This window comes from Benincasa hispida, unplaced genomic scaffold (genome assembly GCF_027475165.1).
Source record: "Benincasa hispida cultivar pf3 unplaced genomic scaffold, pf3_genome.v1.1 HicScf828, whole genome shotgun sequence".
NCBI lineage: Eukaryota > Viridiplantae > Streptophyta > Magnoliopsida > Cucurbitales > Cucurbitaceae > Benincasa > Benincasa hispida.
In genome coordinates this window covers 10,625-22,203 of record NW_028326963.1, presented here as the reverse complement: position 1 = coordinate 22,203, position 11,579 = coordinate 10,625, and the positions used below count along the sequence as shown (strand labels likewise).

Sequence of the window (11,579 nt, the reverse complement as noted above, 5' to 3'; positions counted from 1 at the left end):
TCCATAAACTTTCAATACGTTTAAAAAATACTCTTAACTTAACAAAATAAATAAATAAATAAATAAAATATAGTATTCAAACAAAAACTATTAATTTCTCAAGACAAAAATGACTTAAAAAAATGCTCCTATTGGTCAATTGGTTTGAAGTCTCAATTTTGAAGAGAAGCAATTTTAAAATAAATTATATGGATATCTTTCTTTTCTTTTTATTTTTCCTTCATACGAGTACTTTCATATTTCTCTTAATTTTCCAATAATTAGCTTACATCAATTTTCTCAACAATCAAAATATAAACCAAAACTTTAAGATAAAACATAAAATACCACATAATTTTAAATCAAAATATCCTCTAAAACGTACCAAAATGATAAATAGTCAAATAAAAAAAATATAGCCTAAAACGTGTTAGTTCTTGGGAATTTAATATTTATTTTAGTTTTTAGATAGGCTATCGAGCAAAATAAGTCGTCTGGACGTTTTGGATACAATTCGGACTTAAATGGAGTAATTAGCAAGCAACAAGATGCAGAGCGGTGAAATCAAGCCAGGGGAGGCATGACGTTACACAAGTGTCTACAACACTTGTGCCCTGCATCATTTATAGAGACAGTCTACTAAGCAAGCGTTATAGTGCTACCCTATAGCACCATAGTGCTCTTCATTTGATATGTGCACATGAAGAGACACTCCTTCCAATTTGCTCTTCAAGGAGCTTTGTGAGGGGGCCTTCCGCATCACATCATTTTGGTATGTTTTGGTCGTTGAAAAAATTGATGTAAATTAAGAATTTGAAAATTAAGAGAAATATGAGAGTACATATATGTACAATAAATAGTCAAATACTTTTTTTATTTGACTATTTATCATTTTGGTATATTTTAAGAGGAGATTTTAATTTTGGAAATTTGTGGTATTTATGTTTTAATTTTTAAAATTGGTTATTTTCGAACTTAAGAAAACTTCAAACAAATTAATCATTAGGAGCATTTTATTTAAAGTCATTTTTGTTATGATAAATTAATTGTTTTTGTTCTAGTACCGATGATGGAGGCATTTTTGAATTTTTATCAAGTAAAGGGTATTTTTTTTAAAATTCATAGGTATTTTTTAAACAAAACTAGTTTCTATCCGAAATTAATAGCAAAAGTATTTTTTAACTCTTTTTAAAAGTTTAAGATGATTTTTGAAATTTTTAATATTTTAAAGTTATTTTTGATATAAAGTTGAGAGATATATTTTATAATTCGGCCAAAAATAATATATGAGAGAACAAAAGACATTGGGGGAGAGAGAGAATTTTTCTAAAAAAGAAAAAAGAAAAAAGAAAACTAGAAGGAATAAATTTTAGATAGATATTTTATTTGAAAATTGAATCACAGGCACACTCACTTTTTCTTAATGTCCGAAGAAAATAATGAAAACAATAGGGATGTGGATTAGGAGTAGCACACTCTAGGAAGCCAGCGCGTGCTGAAGAAAGTAAGAGAAGATGGGGGGTTATTGAGTAACACGCGCGTTGAAGAGCGTGAGAGGAGATTACATGTGAAGGGCAAAAAAACAAAAAAAAGGAGGAAATGAAAGGATCAGAAAAAAGCAGTTGTGTTTGTTTTGGCAGAGAGAACCCTCGACTTTTACGCGGGTGCTGCTGCTCCTTGTCGTCTCAGCCTTTCATCGTACTTTACACCCCCTTTCATTTCCTTTCATTTCCTTTCATTTCCTTCACTGCAACACACGCGCCACCGTGGCGATAGCAGCAGCCTCCTCGACAACTACATCGGCGACTCGTTTCTGTATGTGATTGGTACACGTGGCAAGATGTGTGTGGAGAAGCAGACCCACATACGACTTGCCAAAAGGAACTAGACCGGTCTTTGTCGTAACAGAAGTTGTCGGCTACTCATAAACCTCTCTCGTCTCTCTCGCCCATTCGGATCGTACGGTCCACAATTACCTCCCCTACAATTGACCTTTTATGTGCCGGATCCAACTCCGGACCCGACAGCGACCGGGTGGGCGAGCTGCCCGTTTCGTTCCAATGTGGTCGACTTCACTCTATGTCTCGCTGCGCCCCTTTTGCTGGATTGTATCCTTTGATCCGCCTCTGCACCTTCGAAATTTTTAGATTTGGGCTTTTTGTCTATTTAGCTGAGTTTGGGCCCCCGACTCATTGGCCCATGTAGCCGTTGCTTGTTCAGCCCATTAAACAAAAGAAATTGTATCAAATGTCTAGATGGGGGTGGTGTTATGAAAAATGTCTATTTTTAATTTTTTTTCTTAAAAATTTCTCAAATTTAAAAATAGGATATAGCCGTTGGTGTAAGCGGTTGTGTGTTATGCCAAAATTGTCCTCTAACTACAATGCATCCCAAATTTGAATGCTAGTTCTTGTGTGGTTTAAAATCTAGTTCCATGATTTTTTAAAAAATTATTTTTGGTAGATCTTTAAGATCTTTAAGATTTTCAAGATCTTATATTTTAATTACTTAAACAAATGTAAACAGATTTTCCCCTCAAATTCATCTTCCACCTCCTTTATCATCAATGGTGTCATATTTTTCCAAAATTGGCATACGCATTCTTAAGCAAGATCAAGTCAATGACAACGAATATGAACAGTGGTGGCCAGATCTAAACAAAGTGGTTGGTCGATGGTGTTGAACTGTAATAAAATATGATGAACTAAGGCGACCCGAGCAGTCGAATTTGAGCAGCGGGCGATTGGATATGAGCGAAAGATGGTCGAATTTGAGCGGGCCAACCAGTGTGCGCTGCGACCGCCATTGCTTCCTTCGTTCTCCTTCATCTCTCTTTCTCCTCATTTGTTTTGCTTTCTTTAATATGTGGTGGGGAGGAGATGTGTTGAGGGATCGAAGAGGCAGAAAAGGGGAATGGGGATGTATGTGTATAACCTAAAGTGGGGGAATGGGGATAGGTTGGGAGAGTCATGGAGGGAAAGTGTATGGGTTAGGGAGACGATGGAACATGCATTGGTGTAGATTTTAATGTATGAAATGAATGAGTTTGGGGTGAGTGAGCATAAAATTAGTGTTTGGGAAAGTGAGCATAAAGTTAGTATTGGGAAGTGTGATTAGATGGGAAAACATGCATAGGAGGTAGATTTAAGATTATGCTATGATTTGATTATTTGTCGAATTGGTTTGTGTGTCAGAATGATTACAATAGAGTTCTTTAAATGCTAATGGAGATTGAAATTCTCTAAGACTTGATTAATCCACATACAAGGTATTTATGCTATTTACTAGTTAATCCACATACAATATATTTGTGCAGTACCATTTTGGCTTTTGGTTTTCACAAACTCGTTATTATTTTTTAAAAAATTAACTATCCATTTATATATTTATTTTGTATGATGTTTTTCAATTACTCCATACTAATTAGGGAAATGGATCGAGATATATTTGCTTCGTCAAACGGTTAATGGTACGAGGGGTACACAAAAAAGAATTTATGGGAGAAAACTATCATATCAGGCATTTATGTTAAAACTTTCCCTTTTAAATTTTATTTTGGAGAAATAATGTATTTTGAAGTTTTCATTAAGGACAAAAGTAATGTGCAGACCTTGTATGTGTGGCTATATAATGGTATGTACTTAATATATGTATTGATATATATTCTTTTTAAATACAGTTTATTTTTTGTTTTCATATTCAGTTTGTAGACATTATATTTATGTGTATAACAGTGATTTTTTTACATTATTATACAACAACGAGAGGGATCCTACAACTCGGGATCAAAGCACCAAAGCAAAAAGAGCACCTACAAAGATGCATAGTGGCGAAAAAACAGAACCAACAAAAAGGACAACATGAACAACTAACAAAACATTTAGAAGAACAAAAAACACCCCACAATCCGGGGACCTCAGAAATTGGACAAACTAAACAAAGAACGAGGAAATCAGATAAACTAGATAAGTCCATGAAGATCAATCCGCCACGAAGCAGCACGTGCACGAACCATAGAGAGAATAAGCTAAAAGACAGTAGGTGTCAATCTCGACTGATCATCGTATAACCGACGGTTCCTCCCCTGCCAAATATAGTAAATCGATGCATATCAGAAGACTCTAAATAACTTACTCCTCACATCCTTACCAGACCTCACTCGACACACCCAACTCAACTCCACATCCCACCCAACAACACGATGAGATGAATCCAAAAAGCGCACCAAACCCTCCCAAATTTCACGCCCAAACACATAGTCAAAGAACAGATGGTTCTTGAACTCAACCTCACCCAAACAGAGTAGACAAGCATTATCCACCGACTGATCCCAACTCCTCAGCCAATCCCAAGTACCTAACCTATCCTTCACCGCCAACCGGGCACAAAAAGAATGCCTTGGAATATTATCCTCAGACCAAACCAAACAAGCCCAAGCCACCCTAGGATGTCTAGGATACAAACTCTCCCACAAACTGGCAACAGTGAAACGATCATTAGTACTCGGAATCCAAGCCCAACTATCCTCCTCACCCACCCTCGGAACCACATCCTGAACCAAACCCCACAAATCATGCAACTCTTAAGATAACAAAGGCTAATGCCAACAACAATCATTAGATAAGAAATCTGAGAGTTTAGCCTCATGACAGCTCGCAACATCATAGACCACCCCTCCCCATAATTCTCCAAGATAGACCCCATAGGCAACCACGAATTTCACAAAGCAAAACATCTCCTCTCATCACCAACCTGCATCCTGACCAGCGACTTAAGCCTATCCCGACAATGTAATATCGCCCTCAAACACCACGACCGCGCCAACTCCGTGTGAATTATCCATAACACCCCCCTCCCCCCCGAAGCACATACACCTCTATCCAAGCAACCTATAAAGACCCAGACCGCACTAGTAATAACCACAATAATTTAAAAATAGCTGCCACGTTCCAGGAAGATGTGTGGGTATACCCAAACCCCCTTTAGATTTAGGCAAACAAACCTCATCCCAAACACACCTCCATTACCATCAGCCCGCCCATGCCATAAGTACGCTCGTAAGATACGATCCACCTCCTGGCCAACAGAAACAGGCAACACAAAAGCATTAGACCAATAAACCTGGAAACTCTGCAACACTAACCGAAAAAACTACATGCGCTTCGCAAAAGAGAGAGATCTCGCAGCCCAACTCCTAATCCTCGCAATAATCTTCTGAATCAACAGGGCACAATCCCCAGCCTTCAACCTACCCGAGAGAAAAGGCAACCTAAGATAACACACAGGTAATGACCCTAGGGCAAACCCCATACTCCTAGTCAGGTCCTTCACAACATCACCAGAAACATCAGCCACAAACATAGAGCTCTTCCCAACATTAGCCACCAACCCAGAAAACCCTGCAAACTGATTTAACACATGATTCACAAAAGTAAACAAGGTATAATTAGCTGCACAAAAAATCATGAGGTCATTCGCAAACGACAAATGAGTCAGCTTCACCTTCTCACACCTATGATGAAACACAAAAGAGGGAGGAGGATTGTTCAACAAACGAGATAAAACCTCCATAACCACCACAAACAAAAACGGAGACATAGGATCTCCCTGCCGTAACCCTTTCCTACCAGAAAAGTATCCCTTTAGAGCTCCATTAATCATCATGGAGAAAAATGGGGAGGTAACACAAGCACGAATCCAGCTCACAAACTTTAAAGGTGTTCTAATAGCCAGAAGAACAACAAACAAAAAAGCCCAATTAACAGAGTCATAGGCTTTTTGAAGATCCACCTTCATCACACAACGCAGTTTACCCCTGTTAAGTCGATAAACTCGAATAAGCTCTTGGCATAGAAGAATGTTATCTATGATACTTCACCCTTGAACAAATGTCGATTGGTTCCCACTAATAAACTGAGGCAAACACACACAAAATCTATCAGTAATCATCCTAGAGATACACTTATATATCAAATTACAACACGCAATACGGCAAAAATCCTCTATACGATCAGCCCTATGTCTCTTAGGGATGAGGGTAAGAGCCGTGGCATTCACCCCATTGGGAAGATAATACATATCAAAGAAATGGCAAATAATTGAGCAAAAATCACCCCTCACCCCCCACCACGCTCCAAGCATATTTATAAAACTCCATAGGAAAACCATCAGGACTAGGAGCCTTTCCCGATTTCATTGAGAACAAGACATTACACACTCCCTCCCTTGTAACTGGTTTGCACATCTCACGAATAAATCATTAGGCCACTAAAACTGCACAATAGCATCAATCTGGGACGTAAGATCTCTATAACCCACCCTCTGTGACCCCAAAGTCCCACTAAAATATTCAACAGCCACATTCGCTATCTTGCTATGAGAAGTCTGACGAATCCCATCAGAATCATACACCGACAATAAACCATTCCTTACCATACGCGCCTGAACAATCGGTGAAAAAACAACGTGTTTTGGTCCCCAACTCCAACCACCAAATACAAGACTTCTGAATTATTGTATAATTTAATGACCAATTGATTTTTTTCCCCATCTAGCCTTCCTTTATTTAAGATTATTTTGAATTATTGGATTGAATTTCGATTTCTTTAATTTAGGCATATTTGGATTTTTAGATTAGATTTTATATTTAAATATCATGTATTTATGATGATTGCCGAGAAGGATATATATGTCCATATTTCAAATAATTATAGGGTATTTTAACTTAATATTTTACATTTAGATTTTTTTTGGGGATAAAAACTGTATTTAGACATTTTTCAATTTTTCATTTTAAAACTAGACATTTGTCCAGTCGTCTTTTTTGTTTATTATTATTTTTGTGTTAAAATGTGATATTTTCTTTAAAAATCAGCTGTCAATATTTTTTTTTGGAGACAATATGTGAGAAGAGAAAAACAAAGCCCTAACTTTGAAGTTGATAATACAAATATGATATCAATTGACCAATGCTCATTTGACAATCAATTATTAGTTGAGCTATATGTATATGTTACTCATAATATTAGATTTATTTTCTACTTTAATTTGTATTAATTTAAAAAGTTTCAACTTAATCTCTTCTAACCTCTGCATTTTTCTTAGCTTGGTCACTTTTATGATGGAGTGAATGATAAAAATGGTTGAGGAGAAGTTTAGACAACATAATATCTAGTAAGTTGGTATAAACTTAGAGGACAAAAAGAGAACACAAGATAAGAAAGACTTTGAACATTCTATCAAACTTGTAAAATTGGAATAAGAATTAAACTTTCATCTCTTAGATTAACATTTTTTTATCCTTTAATTTATTATGGTAAAGTATTACATCATGGAAATTTATCATGATCCAACTCATTAATATCGAGAGACGTATAAATTAAAAAATTATCAAAGTCATGTCAAACACGCACTTGTACCATGTCAATGTAAGTTACTATGTCCACACTCAATTAAAATATTTTAAAACGATAGTACGGAAATATACCAATATTATGAACTCTCTCATTAACTAAGTTTTATTTATAATTATTGTTTAGTTTAATTCTAGAGGTGGAGAATATATATATATATATACATATCAGTATTGCATTCAATGAATTGTAATCCTAAAGGTATGATATATATGTGTGTGAAACGGTATTTCATTCAATGAATTGTGATCCTAAAGGTATGACTCAAATTTTCAGATAAATTGATTTTACAGTTCAATTTTGTTTTATCCAAAATCTATGAGTTTTCAACCAAAGTTGTCAATGTGCATGATAAACCTAACTTTATGTAAAACTTATTTGATTTAAATTAGAGATATTATCAACACGAGGTTTGTCCTTTAATCCCCACGATTATTATTGTCAGAACAAATATAGCTCAATTGGATGTATTAATAACCACAAGATTAGAGATGTTTATTTAATTCGTGAGACTCCATCCCGAATGGGATGAAGAATCTCCGATTAGACGGGAAACAATAGAGTGAAAGGAAAGAATTTTTTTTCCAATGACTAAATGAGGACGGAGAGGAGATTATATATATACACACACGTATATATGAAAATCACCCATCGTCAGAGAATTTATAAACTTACTCACTCTGAATTTTATATAAAACTTTGTACGTGAGCTTTTTTTTAAGCACAACTTTATATGTAAGTTATAACTTTAGTTATTTATATACTATTTATTATTTGTTGTATTAAGTTGAGATCGTAATATGTTGTACTATTTATATTTTAAATTTTAGAAATGATGAAAATTAAACATGTTAATCATATCTCTTTTATGATTTTCGAATTAACCATTTCAATAGTTGTTTTCCATAATAGTGATTCAAGTAAATTGTTATTTTTTTTTAAAAAAATATGAAATGGGAAAAAATCTTGTGGGGAACCTGATCTTCGTGAATTCCCGTGAGTAATCTCTGTGGTGATCCCTATGGGAAATTTCTCGAGAATAGAGAATAAAATAAGCAATCGGGGATAGGGAAACCATCCCAGCCCCGTCCTGTGTGTTGAGGTTGATGCCTAAACCGTGTAATAAAATCGTGTTGAATGAAACTTCAACAAGAGTTGTTGGAGATACTAGAATATCAACAAGAGTTGTTGATGTTGTTTCATCTAGTCAAGCACATCTAGCTTAAAAGTTGAGGATTCCTCGACATAGTGGGAGCGTTCTGAACCAACTTGCTTACTATATGGGTTTAACCGAAACCCTAGCCATCATATCAGATGGGTTGAGGATCCATTGACCTAAAATCATGCAATGAATAATGAGGACAGGGATGAATGGGTTTAGGCTATATATCTCAAAATGGAGTCTATGTACTTCAATTATGTTTGGGATCTTCTAGATCAACTCGATGGGGTAAAATCTATAGGTTGCAAATGAATCTATAAGAGAAAAAGGGGTGTAAATGGTAAGGTATAAACTTTTAAGGCTAGATTGATAGCAAAGAGTTATACCCAGGTTGAGGGAATGAATTATGAAGAAACTTCCTCATTTGTTATCATACTTAAGTCTATTTGGATTCTCTTGTCCATTGCCACATATTATGACTATGAGATATGACAATGGATGTCAAAACTGCATTTTTTAATGATAATTTTGATGAGACCATTTATATGCAGCAATTAAAGGGATTCATTAAACAAGGTCAAGAACAAATAGTTTGCAAGTTTAACCAGTCCAATTATGGGTTGAAACAGACATTTCGATCTTGGAATATAAGATTTGATATTGCGATCACGTCTTATGGTTTTGACCAAAATTTTGATGGACCTTTTGTCTACAAGAAGATTATCAACAATTCAATAGCTTTCTTGGTGTATGTGGATGATATCCTACTCATTGGGAATGATGTAGGTTTACTGACAGATGTAAAGAAATGGCTAATTGCCTAATTCCAAATAGAAGATTTGGTGAGGCGCAATTTCTTTTAGGGATCCAAATGATCAGGGATCGCAAGAACAAAACGTTAGCATTGTCTTAGGCATTGTATATTGACAAAATGCTTGTTAGATATTTGATGCACAATTCCAATAGGGGTTTATTACCTTTTAGGCATTGATTTTTCTTGTCTAAGGAACAGTGGTCTAAGACTCTTTGAGAAGTTGAGAAAATGAGATGGATTCCCTATTTTCGGTTGTGGGCATTCTAATGTATGTCATGTTGTGTAGAATGCTAGATATTTGCTATGCAATAGAGATTGTTAGTAGATATCAGTCCAATCCAGGACTTGTTCATTTGACTGCAGCTAAGACCATCCTCAAGTATCTTCGAAGAACGAGAGACTACATGCTTGTGTATGGAGCTAAGAATTTGATCTTTACAGGAGACACTAACTTTGATTTTTAGACAGATAGGGATTCTAGAAAATCCACATTAAGATCAGTGTTCACTCTTAACGAAGGAGTTGTAGTCTGGTGAAGCACAAAGCTGATGCTCGTATTTATGAAGTGGAAATATGGATGATGTGCGTTGATGGAATTGCGATGTGCATTTAAGTTTCCCCAGCGGAATTCAAGTGTAAATTTCTTTGAGTTTCCTGGTAAGTTCAAAGTCGAACACAGAGACTTGTGAAAATAGATTGCGTTGGTAATTTTGATGAAAACTTTGCGGTAACCAGGAAAATAAATAAAGTGTTTGGTTTGTTGATTGCGCTGATTAAAAATAAATAACAAATGCGGCAGAGTTTGAAAAGAGTTGATAAACGAGAAATGCGATGAATATGCGGTCAACGGGTTGAGAAAGGTTTTGGCTAATACTCCCTTGAATGCATTCATGCTTGTGATCATGCAACATGTATACAACAATAAACCACCTCTCGATGTGAATTCCATGACTTCTAAGGCTAAAACGCATGCGATATATATGCGATAAGTCTACAGGGTTTACACATAAACCTGTATTCCTATTTATGCGATGACAAAATGACATCCACACAAATATGCGACCATATAATATCATTCCTCTTCCTAGGATGCATGCGATGCAAGTTCACAAACAGAGCTTATCTCTAAGTCCCAATCTCTTGTTTATGCAAGCCTAATCTTGCTCTTTCAAGTCTAGATTCTAACCTAGCTCTCTTGAGACATTAGGTTCTTTCTTTAGACTCTCTCTCGAGTAACTCTAAAGGGTATTTTGCACAGCATAAAACAAGACAATCGCAAACAATGAACTTCCTAGGTTATGTTAGCTTAGTTCTTTTCAACCCAGTCAACTAGTTTAGCTACTCATGCGTATTAAGAGAGTGAGCAGATGTAGAAATAGAACTTCCATGGAATAGATACGAAGATGAAGTACAAATAACAATGCAAGTATAATAAAGAGTTTGGTAGCAATTTCTTGCTGCCAGGCATTTACACTATTTCTACTCGTGCTCTAAAGATATTCTCGCTCTCGCGAGAGTCGGCCCGCTCTCTGCCCTTACACCCTAAGGTTCTCTCTTGAGTTGCGCTGAGTGATCTTCGACGCCACCACTCTTCTCTTGCTCCGCCTTAAAATGGAAAGGAAATTATGAACAGAAGCAACTGGTTGTAAAAACAGTGAACCCCTTTTCTAAAGAATGCACTTGGTATTTATAGAGCATCAATGGTGAAAGGCGGCTTCTCTCTCCCGGTTGTACAAATGGGACAACTTTAATTCTTGGTTGAAGCGCCGAATGATTGTTACCGATAAAGCTGAATGTACTTTGTGACTGTTATCAGCTGTCAACTTAATTTGGATTCGACTGTCATCAGCTTTCTGTCCCATCGTTTGTTATCGCTTTTTTTTTTTTTTTTTTTTTAAATTTTAGAAATAAAGAGAGTGATAGTAAAATAAGGATAGACCAGAATTGAAAAGATAGTAAAAATTCCGAGTAATGGAGAAGAGTTGAAGAATTGATTTTCCCAAAACAAAACTTGCGTCCCTGATAGGTTGCGATCATTTGATAATGCAGGGACCACTTATTTTCAGCTGGTTTGTTCACGTCCATGGTGGCTTTTCTCTCTTTTCTTTGTCCTCTGGGATTTTTACTGCCTTAATCTGGAGTTTTTCCCCATGAATGCTCATTACAATTTCGCCCTTGCACACATCAATTTGAGCGCAACCGGTTGAAAGGA

At 36.0% G+C, this 11,579-nt stretch overlaps 1 protein-coding gene across 1 annotated transcript; it reads right to left on the bottom strand.

The window, feature by feature from the left end:
* Nucleotides 1–4,006: 4,006 nt before the first annotated feature.
* LOC120073425 (uncharacterized) lies at nt 4,007–6,414 on the bottom strand. The gene is made up of 5 exons (XM_090310274.1): nt 6,254–6,414; nt 5,135–5,794; nt 4,998–5,055; nt 4,148–4,531; nt 4,007–4,063 (listed from the first exon to the last, which is right to left on the bottom strand). Exons 1-5 carry the CDS (start codon nt 6,412–6,414, stop codon nt 4,007–4,009), a joined length of 1,320 nt encoding a protein of 439 aa, XP_090166400.1.
* Between the last annotated feature and the right edge of the window lie 5,165 nt (nt 6,415–11,579).

Coding starts and splice junctions, on each gene's coding strand:
- LOC120073425 (XM_090310274.1), bottom strand. CDS start 6,414: ATGGTAAGGAATGGTTTATTGTCGGTGTATGATTCTGATGGGATTCGT. Junction 5,795..6,253: donor CAGATTGATGCTATTGTGCA/GTTTTAGTGGCC, acceptor TCGACTTAACAG/GGGTAAACTGCGTTGTGTGA. Junction 5,056..5,134: donor CTCTCTTTTGCGAAGCGCAT/GTAGTTTTTTCG, acceptor TCTGTTGGCCAG/GAGGTGGATCGTATCTTACG.